General features: G+C 38.6%; 1 protein-coding gene across 12 annotated transcripts in view; it reads right to left on the bottom strand.

Annotated features, from left to right (window-relative positions):
• LOC124158546 (disintegrin and metalloproteinase domain-containing protein unc-71) overlaps positions 1-19,908 on the bottom strand; it is a 967,603-nt gene that overhangs the window by 105,255 nt on the left and 842,440 nt on the right. For all 12 annotated transcript variants that reach the window (XR_006864826.1, XM_046533688.1, XM_046533691.1 and 9 more), the window contains one exon: positions 18,859-19,005. Coding sequence is in view for 11 of the 12 variants with exons in the window: in XM_046533688.1 (XP_046389644.1) it covers positions 18,859-19,005 (147 nt within the window). In the remaining variant the exon portion in view is untranslated. The remainder of the gene's footprint in view (positions 1-18,858; positions 19,006-19,908) is intronic.

Raw genomic sequence — 19,908 nt, 5'->3', positions numbered from 1 at the left:
TCTCCACTCGAGTCTTGCTTCGAATTCAAATGCGTTCGTAAAATAAAAACAAGTGAATACTTAGCCCTCTTCCTCCCTCGCATGTAGCGCGGCCTTTACATAACTGATTCCCTTCGAAGTACCATTTAAGTGCTCTTCATGCGATTAAAGCGAAATTTCGTTTTTATTTTTTTTATTTCCATCCACCGCTTCTTCACCCCTCCGTCACTCACCTTGCCTCCATCTGCCTTTTTTTCGCAATCTGCCTCCAACCCTCCTTACACAAGCCTCTCTCTCGTCATTCCTCCCCACCAATCTCTCTCCCGTATATTTGTAATGCCGTGTCATTTTCCAAGGCGACCGGATATTTTCTCTGCCAAGTTCCACTCGAGAATAAATTTTTAAAAAGTGCTATCTTTTATTTTTCGGGGAACGACGTCAACTTATAAAAAGAGTGCCTATATTTAGCCAGCACTTCCAGATACAACTTTTTCACCCCTTCCGCTGGTGGAATAAGACTGCAGTTTTCATTTAGTTTGAAAACTTCGCCCCATATGCATGCACATATATATATTTATAGGAACTTAACTACCAAAGAGAATTTTTAGCCGTCATGAAATTTGGGCACATCGGCAATTTTAGCGACCTCATGATGAACGCACAGAAATGAAAGAACCAAGCGGCCTTATCAGTAACTAAGAATAAATTGCAAGTTTGGTTTATGCATTTTATATAGTTTTGCAAATTTAGTCTCGAGTACATTAAAAGGTAGGATAAAATATTGAAAATTTTACCTTCTCGATTCAGCGGATATCCATAAAACGAATATAAGAGAGGAGCTCAGGCATTTTCAGTTCAGACCAATTACTCAATCGAAAAGAAAATGAAAGAGTCAAAATGCACCAGAAAGATAGGCCTTATTTTTTACCCTCAAATTGCAAGAAATCACAGGAAAACGAAAAAGCGGCCTCCCATCTGTAGTTGTAAGAAATAAAATTGAAGAATATATCGATGTGTTCTACTTTATAATGGGCCGTAAAGCTGTATTTTTAAATAGCCAGCCTAGATAACGACCATGTAGTCCAGTTTTACTCGTTCAGAAGGATTATAGTGCCATGATAGTACAACTTCTGTTGAATAATTTGGAAAGTTGGAAGTGCAACACTTGAAACTTAATAATTCGTAACGCTGTGAATTGCGATGAAATAGAATTGTTGTATGAAGGTCTTGAGCTTGATGGGGAGCAATGAAAGAATAGAAAAAAGTATAACATGTAGCTCATAATATTCTCAGTAAAATATTCTTAACTATTTAGTTGAAAAAATTCAGTTTACCTGCATTTAGCAATGAATTTTGAATGAAAGCCATGTAAAACAATTAAAACATAATTTTTTGTCCTCCTTGCGGGAAATTCTGCACCCTATGGTACGCAGACGCTACATATCCCGAAAGATACACAATAATATTGATAAAAGAAGCTGCAGAAACCCCCAATAAATCACAAATTAATTTTAACTTTGCATTTCACGCGAAAAATTAAATTCAAGATATTACCATTAATTAAAAAAAATCAAAAAACCAATTTCTAAATTCAGTTTGATCAAAATTGTATTATTAATTTCCTGACGATAGAAAATATAATGCAATTGCATATAATTTCAATATTAATCGAGAATATGAAAGAACAAAGTACCTCATAGGTTTAATTTAATATATAAGTGGACTGGATTATCATAACTGTTTCGCTAGTATATTTTAATGAATGAATACGTAACAGGCATGAAATAGCCTTTGGTGGAATTTAATGCACAAAAATGGATTTAATTCGCATATTTGTGCGTAGGTGCTTTGTCACTCATTGGCATCTTTCAGTCTGGTTAACCAAACTAAACTCTGCTACCATTGTCTCCCCATTCCTATCATAGCTAACTTACTCTTACTTTGGCAGCGAGTATTTAAATTCACTCCATCATTTTATATTCCTCCTACTTTTTTAGAATATATATTACGTAAAGATTCGGAGATACGTTAAATTTATCCGCGTTTAATGATGATGGATACGTAAGAATTCATGGAAATTACGGTCCATAGTGTGGGAAAAATTTCACTCTGTCGACTCTATACGAGGACTCATACTGTCGTTGGAACGAACACTTTCCATGTTGAACCGACAAAAATAATAGATTTATGAAGTTTCAGCGTATACCGCTTTATTTGCAAAAAATTTCGAACTTAACAAATTCTGATCGTGCTGCAAACCAACGGGAATCAATCGTTCAAGAAACTGATCGGAATTATTCCGATCAGTGTCATACACAATCTCCATTGGTATCAGGTCGGTGCAGGTATTAAAACACAATCGATGCCAGATGGAGATTGCAGGTTCAAATTCCGGGTGTGGCCTTCGGACAAACCCAAATAAAATCATCGAAGTACGGGGTTTCCCAGGATAAGTAACTGGCCTCCTAGCTTGAAAGTGGGAAATTCAGACATATGTGGCTTATTTCTGGGGAGGTCTACCCTCACCTTTCCAAACCAACCTGATGGTTGAATCACTGATTGTGTGAAAGACATAAGTTTCGAAAACGTGGTTGGAAATAAAGTAGAAATATGTAAAGTACCTGATAAATTATATTTCCAGGGTACCAATTGAATTATTCTATTTTAAGGGCCTACAATGCAAAAGCGCAAGCTTAAAAAATATATACGAAATTAATGCGACATGAAACAGGATCCGAATAGTTCCAGTTTCGATCAGTGTCGCGCACACATCCCTTGGCCTTCATCGGCCAAGGAGAGACTATCCCTCAAACGATCCCTCTTCCGAAGCGAAGCAAAGGGCCGCCATTCTATTTTCTCCTCCCCTTCCTCCCTCCTCACAACACCTTGGCCAGCTTCCTCATCCTCCTCCTCCGACGCCACCCCCGTTTTCTTCTTCTTCCGCCCAAGGAGCCCTCGTCAAAGCTCCTCCGGGACTCGGGGCTTCCTGTTCGGGAGACTCTTTGACTCGTGGATCAGTTGCCAAGCACACGAGGGCGGAGATCCAACAGTTGAGCTCACCATGGTAACCAGATGGCATGGAGAGGTGGGGAGGTGGTGCTGTGAGTGGATGAGGTGGTTATTTTTTTGTTGATGAGGGAGTTGTGGTGGAGAGAGAGAGAGAGAGTGGGCTAGTATCCCGGCAGGAGTGGTTTCAAAAGAGAAAATGAGGTTCCCAGGGAACGCCAGGGTGAGGACGTACGTGTGTGAGTGTGTGTGCGTTAAGGGTTTGTTCCTGGATCGGGGCTGAGTTTCGCGTGGAAGGGGCCCTGGCGTGTGGGAACGTTACCCACTTCAGGAAATTGCGGAGTAAGGCATGCGAACGGCTGCTCTACCTGGGTCACGGGTAACGGGTCCGCCGGCGGCGTGTGGGTACGGCGTGGAAGGAAAGGAGCAATAGGACCTGAGATCAGTTTACACTCCGGAGCGGCGTGTGAGGCGTCACTCGATAAATGTTTGAATATTCATGCGGCAAATCGAAACTCACTTATTGCCTCTCGCGCGCCGCTCACTGATCGACAAGAGTTTCGACGCCCCATTCCATTATTACCATCGATATTCCTTGTAGCTACAATTTACACCACTTCCTCTGTGCACGTGAGCAAATTTGGGGCCTCCACTCCGACCCAATTTTACAACGAAACTGATAGAGAATTTAATTTAGGCAGAGGAATAAAATTTAAACAATCGGTCATCATCCGTGCGTTTTAAAAGCAAAATTGGTGGATTATTTCCAAAGAGTAGGGCCAGAATAACGTTCCGATACCTAGTTATTGCCGAGAGGATATAGAAAGAAGGTTATTATAGTTCAATAGAGCAACATTGCATTTCACGAGATGTTTGCAACTAAGAAAAACTATATTGAGTCGTGGGCTGGAGGAGTAAGTGATCTTTAGGGGCCTCACTCACCCCATGAGAAAGAATAAATAAATCAAATGAGTCGGTATTCAATGCTCATACGTTTCATGTTAGCGGTTCTTTTTTTTAAATATTCAATGGGAAATTCCTGAGCACGCGTTTCCTTAACAAATATTACAAGCTCCGCTGGCGATCGAAGAGTTATTGTTCCCAATAAAGTACTCTTATCTGCCACAATATTAGAGAACAAGAGAGAACAAAGGAAGTGCCCGCCATCAACCATCTTCATAGTATAAGATGACGAGCAAATGAAGTAAAATGTGTATACACTTATTGATATGGATACTATATTGATGATAATAGCAACAATTAATTCGTAAAAAAATCAAAAGTGAATATGAACACTCTCGAAATATTTACTAATATAAACAGATTTTACTGACGCATAATTTTTTTTAAGTTTATAAACTGTTCTACTTTTATTTCCATTCACTGCTCTATGTACACCATGCTTAATTTCATTTTATTTTTGAATAAATAAATACCAAACTGAAACATAAGAGATCGTCTAGAAAGGACAGAGATTTAAAATAAATAACGAAAGGAAACAAAAAAGTTAAAATGGACAGTAAAATACTGATTCCAAAACTAAAATCGATGATAGCACACAGCTATCGATTGTGAAAATTAGAATTGTGCTTTCAAAACAGTTTCATCATGGATGTAAATACGAAGCCCCAATGCACACGGGGAAAGGTGATAGTAGATGTAATCATAGAAACAAGCGGTGATCTATAAATCATACTTATCGGTATCAAGTACAACAGAGAGTCCCAATCAGCTTTAGATGGGCAAAGTTGTTCTTTTCAAAGATTCGATCTGTATGAATTCAGTCACTAGGGTTATTCAATCAATTCGTTCTTGTGATTCTCAATGCATCGAAAAAATCATAGATCATCAATACGCACGTCCTCCACTGTGATTGATAGGGACTCAAAGATGGAAAAAAATCATATGAATCGAAAGATAGTGAAATGATCGAATGATTGACGGTTGATCGCTACCATTAACTGCGAGTATTCTTTCTTTTAGAGATATTAGAAAGTAACTGTAGTGGAGACAAAGGAAGAAAATTTATTGGATACCTAAGTACGATTGAAGAACTATATTTACTGCAGTAAATCAAACTCTTTTTGGACTCAGAAAAGTTTCCTCTGAGTTATAAGACTGATTAAATAGAATCTAATCACCTCGGCTGATAATTAATTATTTTATATCGTTAAGAAAACATTTTATGCACTTCATATGAATATTTTTACGCTATTAATTAAATTTTACGTCCCAATACTTAATTTATTATAGCAAAATATTAATACCAATAAAATGATCCCACTCTGCTGCAGAAGTCCAACTAGTCGTTCTTTGCATCTCCTAGAATTTGTTTAAAAAACTCCCTGGATCATTTTTTGGGCAGAATGTCATTTATATATATGTTGTATAGCCTAAAAATACTAAGAAAGATTTCGTCGAGCTCCTTACATAAATGCGGATGATATGATTTTCGACCACCTTCTTTTGATTCTAGCCCACTGTTTATCGTCCATCTCAGCCGCCATTTACATCCAACAGCAAGGGAGAGAGTCTGCCAGTACTCTTTTCTTAATCGATCTCGTCGTGATGGTCTGGGCTAGCGCAGTAAATAGAAGAAACTCCTCTCCAAAGGCATGCGAGACAAAAAAAAGTCTCCCCATGCAAGATGGAGAAGCCACGGAACTTCCACCGTGTCGTTGAAATGATTACACCTAGCAAAACAATACAGTTTCCCGTGTTTTTTTCTCTCCTTTCCCACCTTCTTTTTTTCTCCCATTGTGTGCCAAGGAATGAAATCATCGATCTGCAAAAGCTATTCTTGCTTCCTCGGCTCAAAACGACCGTGCATTTCTATTTCGTTTCGCATTTCTCCCGCTGGATGGCGCGAGAGTGCGCGGAGGAGGAGGAGGAGGGTTGGTTGGTCGGTGGGTTGGAGTGAGAATTGTGTTGCGGGGCCATTAACGGCAGCTGTGAAATTATCATGGGACGAAACAACGCAAGGAGGCGTCGCCATCCCCATAGCGTCAGGCAAACCCCTTCGAACAGTCTCACGCTCGCCACCCAGTAGTTGCATTGAAGTCCGGCGCCGTGGTTGGTCGCATGGAGAAAACGAAAAAAAAAACAAAAAAATCCGCAACTACAACAGCCGAGGACCAAAGATTCTACGAGGGGAAAATTGCTCTTTTGGGAGAGTGGGATACGTGGATGGGAGTCAGAGAATCGTCAGAGTAAGCAAAGAGCATGCTACGGTTGAGAAGTTCAGCATGGAGACAGTAAAGTTGGGACAGTCAATTTATTCTAGCATAAACAAAAGTTAAGACTTCAGAAAACAAAATGGAGGTTTGAGCAAATAAAATTACCTTCCTTCATTTAAAATGGAATTGAGAATACAAAAAATTTTATTAAGCTGTTAATTTGTGAAAAACAGTCGACCCTGCAGTCTTAAGGAAATGGGGACTGAAACTGCGTAGTGTGCATTAAGTAACCAAGGTTATAATATCAGCTACATAAGAATTGTAATTCTTGAATGAAAGTAATGAATATTACTAATGAAAATCGTAGTGGCATATATTTTGATAATTTACTCAACTGGTAATCATGAAAAAATCCTCGATCCTTAATCCATTATTATTAATTGTCCCACTTTGTATACAAAATTAAAATATTCCGTGAAAATTCTCCATCAAGTCAACCGCATAACGATAGCTATAACTAGCACTAGGTGTAAAATGTTTATCGAAAAAATATTGTGACTGACATTACTTACCAAAAGGGTAGTGACTCGTCACCCAATGAATCATCATGTTTGGTTGTATCACTTGATTTCAATTAAAGCGTGATCTATTTTCCCCACCTCATTCCCAATGAAGTCGCAAATTTGGGCTCATGATATTGAAACATTAAGCAAAGGAACGTGGGGAATGCTCAACGAGAGCGTTTGAGGTGGGAAAAACGAGGTAATTTAATTGGGGCGTTGAGTGTGCCTTGGGGGACACAAATTGGTCAACAATGACCGTCCGCCGCGTGCTCGCATCTCATGAGACCAATTCTCGCGCTTCGCATCACACTCTCCAATTCGCCCCTTTCGCCTCTCCATCCACTTGAGAGTCTGCTCTCCAAACACACGAAACCAACCCCCGATTGCATCTGCGTGAACAGTAACAGGAAAACCCCACCAAAACTGAAAATAGAAAACTCAACTGAATAAAATTGGCATTGAGTCCGCGATACAAACATTCGAGACCTAGAATTTCGCAACTTAAACCAGGATTTCCGAGCTTAATTTGAACTTCCCTAGACATTCAATCGATTTTTCACACAAGGGACAGTTGAATTTATAACTTGAAACTCACAAAATTACTTATCTATTAATTTTTTTACGCAAGGATAATTGAATATGAAGAGCAAAATAATATAGGCACATACATATTTCCCTCGATTTCCTCAATAATGTATTGGAAAGGGTAAATAAAATATAATCTCGGATGAACAATTTTTACACAGTTTACTATTTAGACAGTCACGACTTAACAAGTAATCAATCGAAGCTTAAGATTGCAGTGCATAAATATCAAAATATAATTTGAAATTTAATGAATTAGAACTAGGTTATAGCAAAACATACGGAAGCAGTGTAAAATTCCAAGCTTAAATATATTACTTGAAAACTCTCAGAGAACGTATTCTGTAAAATTACGCCTTTCGCATTAGATTAGACAATGGATTCAGCTGCAACGAGAACGAGGGATTTATTTGCATCAAGAGTTTTTGCACTACATCAGCGATTTTTACAATAACGAAACCGCTTGCTTGGACTAAAACAATGAAAAATCCACTCCCGGGTGGAACTTGTACACCTAAGGAAATTTTTTTTTTAATACTTCAGCCATGACTTCTTGCTCCAGCGAACGCTAATAATTCACACTCCAGATTCAGGGGAGACGAGGCTAGGCGCATGACTACACGGATTCGATTATTACGGAGCAATAACAAAAGCATTCACAGCGCTGCCGGAGTTTGCAGGCATTTGTGCTTCTCAACAAGCGAGATCAAGTGTTACGCGCTCCAAAAGCTGTCTGCACTCATTGTGCTTTAAATTTTCGACGGATTTATTCCGTTACTCGAGCTTCGAAATGAGTGAAAACTGGTTATTCAGGGCAAATGCTACTTGGCGTTCGCATGTACCGCCACCGGCTATATTGCAGGCAGCCCTAAACAGAGCTCAGAGTTATTTTCCTTGCGTTGAATGCGGAAAACTGGGCTTAATAAACAATGCGATAAAACAATAGCTTCAAATTGCACTTAATTCCCCCTTGAATTACGTAATACCTCCCGGTAATTTCCCCGCATTGGGATGGTTCTCCAACGGTAAATTAAGGTCTTAATTTTGTAAACATTTGGTGGGTTTATGAACGCGGATAGTTCACGTAATGCGTGAGAAATTTTGTTTTATTTGGCGAATCATGAAACATTCCTTTGTATAGTTTGCAGAGGAAAAATTTCAAAGCATTTAATACGGGGCATTACAAGTGCTACAGTTAACTCTCACCATTTAGCCGTTTGATTAACGGCTTATCACACTAAAATATGAAAGGAAATGGAATTCAGTGTTCAATTACGTTAATTAAAAATTTCGGCAAATGAAATTTTGTTTTATTCAAGTTGGTATAAAATTATCTTCATCAAAGAATAGCAAACATGATAGGGAAAATACATATGAGCCGCGTCTGTTCACACTAAATTTGAAATATGAGAGAGTGGAAAAATTGATATGAAAATAATTACCGAGCAAACGATATCATCATCCCCCTAATAGCTTCGGCTGCTCTCGATTTCATAAATTGTATGCACTTAATGCATGCACTACAGTAAATGCTCTGCACCTACACAAAACAACACCAATATGGCATCAATTGGTATCATAATAGGCAAACTTACTGCTTTCATACCTTGCATTTCTGCCTAAGATAACGATGGAAGTCTTTAGACACCTGGTAAAAATCACCAATATTTTAATTACTCATTTACACAAACTAACATTTTTGATTTTGTCACCCGCTAGAATTGATTAAAAAATGGAGCTAAAATCCTTAAAATTATTGTTTTTAAATTAAGATAGTAAGTAGAATAAAAATACGTGCTGAATACTCAATGGTCACTACTATAATATTCCTAACGATAACCATCAACCCTTCCGAAGGTATCCTTGCCTTGACGTGGTGGAGCAGCTTGCGAGCTCTAATAACCTCGAGAGCTATGCTGGCGGTTGCTAAGCTACTGGCAGGTTCTCCCGAACCAGAGAAGTCCTGGTGAGGTAGGAGCTAGACGAAAAAGGGTACCCCAATAATCCAGGTAGGCGTGAAACTGACAAATTATTCCTGAAAAACTCTTCTTGCCCAGAAACGCCGTTGACAGGCCTCGGACACCTTTTGATTATATGAATTTAGACCCAAATATTGTCTATGAAAATTAAAATACAAATATTTTCATCACCCAATCGGAAGTCTTGTATAGCTTACAAATACGGACAATACCTGACAAGACAGAAAAAAGTGCTGATACTTATAAAAAATATTTTTGATGCTTCTATTTCGCAAACCCCGAGTTCTCTGGTTAATGGATTAGTGACATATCTAATACCCATGCAAAACTCATCATTTTAAAGATTTTATTAGAAATGAAAATCTCAAATTAATATTTTGAAAACTTTGGTATTTAGCTGATAGTACGTTAATTATGTATGCAATTTATGAAAAACAAGAAATTCTCGTCTCGAAAATAAAACAGTATTCGGAGCTTTAAAATCACTTTACAAGAACACATTAACGAAGACGGAATTTGGAGAATCCTAACCAACGAGGTTAGGAGCTATATTGGTACCCCGATGTAATTGCACTAGCCAAAAGCAGAAGACTTAGATAGGAAGGTCATGTGTGAGGAAGAGGAGAATATGAAATGGTAAGGCAGTGTATAAAGGACTACTACGACGAAAGCGACCTTTGGGACGACTACGATTACGTAAACAGGACGAAATGACAATGCTTTCCAAGATCATTTACATTAAAAACAAAATTCAGCCGTAGAATTTCGGCATCATTTCAATGAGAGATTTTGTAAGAACGAACAGCCTTTTCTTGCCATATTATAACTTCAAAGATCATTCCGCTCGAATGGAAAGCGATAAAATCTATATGAGAGTCCACTGATTTTGTGACACTATTCAACGGAGTCCCATTTCTCCTCAATGCTGCATTCATTATGCTACGGAGGTTTGTGATAATTTTGGAATATATTTTGATAGTTCCTTAAAGGCCATTGTGCAATCACTTGCCTGTCTCATATATAACCTCTTTTGTGTAAGAAAAAAATCAGTACACTGGCTAATAGGGAACAAATTACTACAATTATTCATCATTGAAAAGTAAGTACTGAAACCTCAAAATGCTATAAAAATATTAAAAACTGAAAATGCTTTAATAATAACAAACAATTTTAGTCCTTAATTTTGGATAAAATGAATTCACACTCGGTATTTGAGGAATTAACAGTCACGCAATTTACACACATAGCCCCATACAGGGGCGCAGCTAGGAATTAAGGCTATGGGGGGTTTCAGGCGCAACTAATACTGGGGTGCATGGGGTATTGCATACCCGCCAGGGTTAGCGGGAGGTGCGGAGGCCGTCCGCCGGAAAAAATTAAGATAAATGGTTCTAAATTGGGATTTTTACGGCCTTCTGAGGGATATTTTATTAATATTCACACTATTATATAAGCATTATTAATCAAATTAGGTAAAATAGATTTAACTCAAAAATTTCTGAGAGCTCTGGGGGGGGGGGGGGTTTATCCCCCAAAACACCCCCCTCGCTGCGCCACTGGTACCACAAGCTAATATCATTGTTTTATCACTATCATTAGAAGGAATATTTCCTATTGATTTATTTCCTATACTTTTAGTAACTTAGCGACATTTTTCAGCGTAAACTGCACTTATATTTGAACAGAAAACGATATCTCCTGTCAGTTCTGAGACGATACATGTGACTCGTCATGGCCGTCCGCTTCACCAAACAGGGACGGCCAAATCGATAGCATTCACGTGGCATAGTATTCACGGGAGGAGTGGTGAAGGTCATCCTAAAAATAAGAAACACGACATCTTGGGGCAAAAAGGTGGCTTGAAAGCATCAGGGCTGAGAGGAGTGCGTGCGTGGTAATGTTGTGCATTGAAGTGGTATGGGTGGAGGGAAAAGCCGCTGACTCAGCGACATTCTCACCAATTTCTCTCTCCTTTCGCTGACCCTTTTCCCGATGCGTTATTCACGGTTGAACGGTACCATCCCATACTGGTCGCACCTGGAAACCCTCATGTTGCAGCTCTTTCGTTTCGGAAGCTATCATTTCCGCCCTACATACCACCGTCTCTTTCAACAAAAATTTCATTAAAGTTTTCACAAAGAATTTCAGTTTCTCCTGATATCACGACAAGGATTATTTGCATCTCTAGTGATTTGCATCCCTAGGTGAAAGACTTCAAAATAATAAAAAAAATATACTAAAAATTTTAATCTCTCCTATGGCCGAGGAAATACTTAAGATTCGAAAACATTAACGCTGTTATTCTTCCAGCCTTCTGGATTCTCACAGCATTGCAACACATGCGAATAAGAATCAAGGATTCCTTGTGATTGTTTTCAGCTCACACTGGTATGGATTCAACAATAATTTCTTTTTATTTGGAATTTAAAGCCTTCGACATCTTAGAAGTAGCCAGATGTACATCTAATTATTTTAAAATCCATGTGAAAATTTTTGAATAACCATAAAATCAAAGGAAGATGTGTAGTAGACTGAAAATCCTATACGAAAAAAATGGTAATCGTAAAAATGAATCTCTAAAGAAGTTATTCACACCCCGTACTAAAAATGAAAACAATCTAAATATTTTACTAAACTAATTAAGTTTAGAAGGCATTTTAATTTTCAAACATAATCTATCTACCTTTTTTTATTAAGTAAACGTGACAGCTCGCAAATGAAATAGATATATGGCCAAAATTTGATATGCTATGAAGGTAATGAAAATTAACAGGAAATTAATGATACATTTTATATTGCACGGGCTGATTCATGCACGGTGGAAATTCGGAGAATTTTTGCAATGCGTCCCATATCCTAACTCTCAAGTTTCACATTTGGGCCCCATTTCCAAACGGTGAGAATATATCGCTCGGAAGAAATCGAATTTTAGATCCTTTTCCCCTGTATTCAACGTTTTTTCCGAACCTTACGAGCGACAGCGTGCTGACCCAACATTTTACTCAACCACCCCCGAAACCATCCTTTATCCCCTTTTAAGCCATCGCCCACCCTCCGCCTATCAATATGAAATTCAATTACGCTCCCCTTTACATACACTTCTCTATGCCAAGTTTTATGATAACCCATTTATGGGATGACGCTATGGATGGAAGGCATTTTCAAATATTTTATGCAAAAATACTGAGGAAATGGTTTATTGAAATCATAATCTCCTACTTGAGTTTGTATCCACCAACCTTTTCAATGAAGTATTCTAATTTTAACTATGACGCCGTTTTCCGGCTGAACTTTAAGAAGTGCGGTGATTCCAATAATTGAAATACCTACGTCTTGATAAAAGTGAAGGAAAACCTTCACAAAGAACAAGAGTTAATAAAGAAACCTTAGAAAATTCATTACAAGACGTTCAGACACATGATAAACAATTTTAGGAAGGAACATCAGAACTGGAAGTACATATGTGATGTATGTAATAAATGGCATATTGCCAGAGATGACTTTCTTTTAGAAATTTATGCATTGTAATTCACAAAGTACAAAAACGTAAAAAAAACAGTTACTTCATTTGGCAAAAAGCTATGAAGGCTTTTTCTAGCCGCAACTGCATGCAATAAAGTATCCCTACATTTGGCTTTTATTCAATTATTCGCAAATTTTCCGTTTTCGTTAACTACGTCAAATAAGATTAAATAGTTCCGAATGAACCACGTCACGTGATTTAAGCATCAATTCTATCAGCATCAAAGAAAATAAAAAATAAGTCACGTAATTAAAGACGACGGCATTAAAATGATACGATTACAAAATGTTTGCTTCCCTTACTGAAAATTCGGGCTTTTTACGAGCACTAAGTTTCCGAAACTAAGAGAACCGGAAATATTTGTGCTCAGCTTAACAACATGATTGGTTATCAATCAGAAACTTTCGTACTTTGTCTCTGTTTAATTAGCTGGCGCGGCACAAGAGAGAAATTGCTGCTAGAAGGGAGGTACGGTGATTTGAAACGGAAATTATATGACGGGTAGGTGAGTTTTAATCAAGGCCCTTGATAACTGCTCTCCTAACGTACTCGCTCACTCAGTTTTTGAATTGAAATGTCAACAGGACTACGGGTATCTCATACGAAGCGAGAGTGGCAGTGTGGAGAGATATGAATGAAATAGACCCTGGGTCGGGAATAGCTGCTGAAAGATTTGGTGAAGTATCAGGGACACGATAGAATTTAACGTGGCCCATTGGAAATGACAAAAGGCGAGGAGAACAATGCCTGTCACTCATACAGAACTTTGGATTCAGCCTTCTATAGTCGTGTTTCCTTTTAAAAAACATCCACTTTTATTAAAATAGGCATGTGTCCCAAAAAGTAGATGGAGGAAAAAGACACCGTAAACTGATATATGACGTTGCAAAAAATATATAACGTTAATGGTTTTATTCGACATGGACACTCGATCTTTTTATTTTTCTCTCAATTTTTCCGCTAATTTTCATGAGCGCTACCCTATATTACTTCTCAGGGAAGTATTTATTTTATAAAAATTTGCTTTTAAACACTTATGATTTTGATATGAAAAACCACACGCTCTATTTCTGTCCTAAAAATCAACAAAACGTAAATATCAATTTTTCCTAGTGCATTTTACGTCTTGAAAATTTCGCGTGCATTTTCTAAAAAAAACATTGACCGGCATAACGTTCTCATAGCTCTGTTTTTACACGTATCCCCTAAATGATTATGAATCCAGAGTAATCCATTTCTTCCATAGCCGATTATAATGATTCGAGTTTTCTTCAAAATCTATGATCAGAAATCTCCATATTCGCACTAATCTTTTTCTAAGGAACTGAGTTGTTAAATATTAAAATATTAGTCCTTATTAGGAAAGCGAAACACACATCTCGGTAACTCATGTCACCATGGTTGTAATAAATGCAATACAAAATGAAAGTGAGAGTGCGCAAAAGAGTGATATAATTTTTCAAAAGAAGGGCTATATAAAACGTTACTCGGATTAATATAATTTCAAGACAATTAGCACGGTTTTGTATCACAATACCCATGACAACTACATTTATCTTTTTCGCAGAGGAAATCCAAAGATAGCTCAGCAGCAAGTATTGATGGAAACGTATCATGGGTAATATTCGACCAATTAGCCAGAAGTTGAAAGAAGCGCAAAGGGCAGGTACAGTGAGGTAACGCACTTATATGCGAGAGGAACCACAAATTATATATTTGGCGATAGAACGGCGGACAGAAATCTTCCTCTACCTTTCTCAACTCGTCATGATTGGCTGACGAAAGCCATCCATCTCTCACTTCCTCCAACCTATTTATATCGGAAAATACTTCCTTATTTGTGCAAATACTCCAGCCCTAGTATTCCTCGGCAACGCTTTCCCCACACCATATTTTATACAACTATCCTTTCCTAACCTTTAAGCCTCAGTATATAGACATTGCTTTTTCCAATTGGAACTACTGTTTTTCAAGAGCCCCTCTTTTTGTTCACTTTCCTAATACCTCTTCATTTGTCATACGATCTTGCCAGCTTAGCACATGTATTGCATATCTCAATTGCCTCTTGTTATTTTCTCTCCTTTGGTCTTAATTAGTTTTTTCTTTTATATTTCACATCATTGGAGTTGGAAGTGAAAAGATATCCTTTTTGTTGCAGCGAGAAATATCTACGATAAAATTATAAAATATTAATTTGCCTTGGATAAAGACGCGCAGCAAGTAGGTATAATAATAAAAAGTACGTCCGTGTATTGGCGAGAAACAACAATGAAATGTTTGATGAGAGTACACCATAGAGAGGTGTATAGAGGAGTAGAATGAAAGCGAGATGGTTGCCTGCAGGGAGTGGTAGTGGGGAGGAAGGAGATTTGTCAGGGGAACGGAGTCAATAGAAAAGAGAGATATGCCCAGAGCTGGGAGATGAAAGGAGGCAATAAGAATGCGAACTGGAATGTTTGAACGGAAGGAGGAAGCGTGGAAATTTCTCGGGGGCGGTCTGGAGGAAGAATATGCCACGCTGGCGGCAGAGAGGGGCGGGAGGCTCAGCTATGTAGGCGTGTTGCTTTTCCGAGGTGGCATGCGAGGGTTTATAAAACGGGAAATCTAATTTTATTCTTTGAGTAAAAAATGCAGTTTTCCGAGGAGTGAGATATCTCAGAGATGAGAAGCAAAAAGCAAATTCACCATATTTTCCGGCTTAACATTAGAATCTCGAGTCAATCATTTCATCTCGATCATTATTTGATTTTAAACGCATAGAATTTTGGAGATCGTGGTAACCTAGCCGGTAGATATGCTGTTCAAGGGGTCCCAGTTCATATCCCGGGTATAGCCTTAGGACACCACCAAAAGAAAATCGTCGAAGTGCGAGGTGGCCGACGAAGATATAACTACAGCCACGTCAGGTAAAAAAAAGAGACCTTTTTCAGCATTTCCAAAAGAAACACTAATTCAATTTACATTCTTGAGTTTTCCTGAAAAGTAACGACTTTATAATCGTTTACCGTGGCGTAAAAACATACCTAACAATACTGTTTTCGCACAATTATAAAAACAAATTTGCCAAGCACAAATTTAGCATTGAATTTATTTTAAAATAAAGAAAACTTTGAGTGAAGTCAATGTGATGTTAAAATCGGCAAGCATTCAAGATTGATTCAACTTTTGAACAAGCCAGAAAACCATATATTTGACCTTAAGTTCGTAACAAAAAGGCGACAAGACGGTATTTCAGGACTTATCTGGGAGACACATTTAAATGAAATTTGGCACTAATTTATGAGCATTAAAAACTCACTTTAAGTGATAAAAAATGTAGTAATGCAGCATTGCAGTTGTGATTTTATAGAACAGCTTCTTTGCATTGTGCAATAACATAATTTTTTCCAACGGCATGGCAGAAATTATTATTAGCGTGTGAACGAAGAAAAACATTTAATAATAAATGAAATAAGCTCAATAAAATGAATACCTAGATTGCGACGCGATCACTTCTCGCAAAAATAGATGTAAAATACTACCCCAAATACCCAACGGACCAAATTACCTATTCCTGTGACTCCTAAGAAGGGAAATTGACATTTTTCATTTCCAGAAATAGAACGCTATGAGCTGGAATAGGATCACTTCCTTTGTACCCTTATGGAAAAAATATCTGCCTTTATCCCACGTATCCTGTTCTTTATCCACTGATACCGTTAATCAGCGATCGGCGAGGTCACGGAGACGAAGCTACGGCTGCGGTTCTTGGAGTTGCCGGGAAACATTCATGCTCGCGCGATTGGCTGATATCGATTTGCTTCATTCCCCTTATATGCGAGCTTTTGTTTCGTTTCAGCCAAACGCCAGAGAGCGCGCTCAGAATGAGAGACCATACTCTGGAGGCCAGGCTCTTCCTCAAAGGGGATACGCATTGAGATCACTGAGCCAGACGCTGCATGGCTGCGCCTGACTTTTATGAGGAAGAAGCCAGGCAGGCGATGAACACTCTGCACCTTTTTGAAATGCAAACGAGACTTGATGACGACACTTCCATTGATCCAAGGCTCTGAAGCGATGGAAATTCTGATATATCGGTGTTTAAAAGGAAAGTTCTCTCTTCAAATGCATTCGTGCACTTCGTCCACTATACTCAAGGTTTATAAGGTTTCATTTCCAGGGCAATAATGCCATGTTAAGCTACACAAATGTTTTTGAAAAATAAAACGGGATATAGCTTCATAGGGACAAAACAATCATAAAAGATGCAAAGGCCATAGAAAAGTTGTTTCTTAACAGACGAAAATATGAGCAGATAGAGGAGCTCTTACGCTAGAATATCGGCCTCACTCATATCAAAGAAGATTGGAAAGTTTCAGTTCAATAACAAGCCAAAGGATTTACCGATATATCGGAAAAACTTTTCAAATACGGCTTATCTAGTAGACATGAGTCAATTGATGCAAAAAGGAGCAAAGAAGCAATGCTTCGCAATATATGTTTGTTCCTTGACCTATTTCGAATCCACTTTGTGGAGCCGCTTAATTATTAGCAGCTGAAGTTCTTAAATCAAAGATTAACTGTACTTTTTCTACATAGTTTATGAAATTAAGTGATCTAGTGGATTCAAAATATTTTCCAGCAGTACGAACAACAGGAACTAAAAAGGCTTAAGGTATTTTAGACTTTTCAGGCTGTGCCCGCGGCTATAAAACTTTTAATTACTGCAAACGTTATTGCGAAACGATTTTCCACTTCTACTTAGAAAAAATCTTACTGCTAATTGCGTACGTGGTATCTCAAGCCACGATCCTGTCGATTATTCTCGCAGTAACTTTTGTTTAGCAATCCCATAAGGCAGTTCTAAAGAAGAAATAAACCTGTAATCTCCGATGGCTTTATTTCCAATATCTTGATTAATGTCTACAAGAATAACGCTCACCAATTTTCTTAATCATTGGCGGTAAGAGAGTTAAAAGAATTAAAATACCTATTTTTTGTTTTTAGATCCGTCGCCTGATTCATGAACTTTTCGTGATAAAAACTATGAGGCCTCTTCCCTTTCCGAGATAGATTGATGATGTCACAAGTTCATACCGATCGGTCTCTCGCTCTTGTAGTCCACACATGGTTCAGTACTGTTTACACTCCTGTTATTGTGAGAGATTCTCATATTTCCTAATATGAGGTTCTCCCAGAACGAATAAATGGTCCAGAACCACAACTTTTCCTATTTTCAACTAGCAACAGAATGATTAAATGGGGTTGACTTTTTTCCGTTTTCACTCATCTTTTCATTCCATCTGCAGAGTTTAGGCGAGTCATTCTGTATCTGTTGCGACTTTGAGGCTCAAATTTGGCCTACGTCTCAGTTTTAGCAAAATACGGACGGACACTGTTTATACAGGTGCCCCCCTGTAACATTTCCAGGGAAACAATTCATTATCGCTATTGCCTCGAGATATGTATGACTCATTGAACGATTAATTTGATCCAGCAGCTCTTTGAACGTGGCCATTTTCATTCGGAAATACAGAGTTACCCTGGTCTGGGTGAACAAACCCATTCTATCGCGAAATTTCAGCCCTTTTAGTTGCTTAGGGTGAAAAATGTTGATGAATGCACAATGCGTAAGAGGCGCAGCTAGGAATTAAGGGTTTTAAGGCACTATTGATACTGGGGGTTCGCAGGGTGTGGAATACCTGTCAGGGTAAACGGGAGGTGCGGGAGCCCTCCCCCAAAATAGTCTGCAGAGAAATGGTTCAAAATAGTGAGTGTTACGGCTTTCTGAGGGATATTTCATTAATATTCACACTACTCTATTAGTAATATTAATCCAATTAAGTAAAATGGATTAAATTAAAAAATTTCCCTAAGCTCTGGGGGGGGGGGGGGTTTCAATCCCCTAAACCCCCCCCTCTCGCTGCGCCACTGGAATTCACAATGCGTGAGATACGAGAGTAATGCCTGTGTGGAAAGCCCCGTGCTCTATCTGGCCGTGGTTTGATTGAGCAGGAGGGGTCCACCGCTGGCGGCGCCACCTGTCGGAGGGAACCCGGCACACTCACCGAGAGGTCACCGCCGTAGAACGGGTGAATGACGAACGTCTCGTTGCCCACGTGGATGACTCCGGAGACGCCGTTGCAAGTGTGGAAGGCGGCTGTCGCCCCAGGGTAGTCCTTCACCGTGCCGTGGTAGTAACAGTGCTCGATATCCTGCGAATGACAGGGAAGAGAGAAAGAAATTCATAAATTAGCGATAATTCTGGCTAATCAATTGTCATGATTGGAATATCAAGAGGCAGAGTTCCATAAACATACAATTAAAAATATTTATAAAAATAAATAGCTTCAAATTAGAACATATTTTAGAGGACAAGGTTGGATAAATTTCAGAAACAGAACATATTTTAGAGGAGGAGGTTGGATAAATTTCCCCTTATTTCCCTCCTTTCAATTAAAATATGAGTTATGCTGCTACGCTTAGCACTATTTGTTCCCAGACGAAGTAACATTGAAACCCGAGTCAAATTAAAAGCTGAAGTACGGAAAATTGAAAATTGTTAATTTAATATGGAATAAGTCCACAACATCATGCTAGAATTTATTGCTCCATTCGCATTTTATACATTTTTATGAGGTTTAGAAAGCATGGCATCGTTTAAGTTCTGTTGTGACCATATGAATCAAAACAAATAATTTTTGCCAGTTTCATTACAAAAACATATACCAGCAAGGGTGACTTCGATTGGGGTAAAGTACAATATTAATCCACAGAGAATGAGGAAAATCTAATATTAATATTTTTAATTTGATACTTCTGCCATGAAAACAGTTTTTGAGCCAACCGTAGCACTATATTTACGGTGAGGAAAAATGGACATTTTGGAAGGGGGACGAGATAAGGCTGGAGGCGTTCGAGATGTGGGTCTGGAAATGAATGGAGAAGATGAAATGGACGGAGAGGAGGAGGAACGACGAAGTGCTGGGCATGGTGGGCGAGGGGAGGCAGCCTTTAAATGAGATGCGGAGAAGACAGAAGTTATGGATAAAGCGAGTATTGGGCGGGGAGGAGATGTTGAAAACAGCATTAGAGGGTGGAAAGTAGCGTAAACGAGG

The sequence above is a fragment of the Ischnura elegans genome, chromosome 5, assembly GCF_921293095.1.
Source record: "Ischnura elegans chromosome 5, ioIscEleg1.1, whole genome shotgun sequence".
Lineage (NCBI taxonomy): Eukaryota > Metazoa > Arthropoda > Insecta > Odonata > Coenagrionidae > Ischnura > Ischnura elegans.
This window is presented reverse-complemented; position numbering and strand designations above follow the sequence as displayed.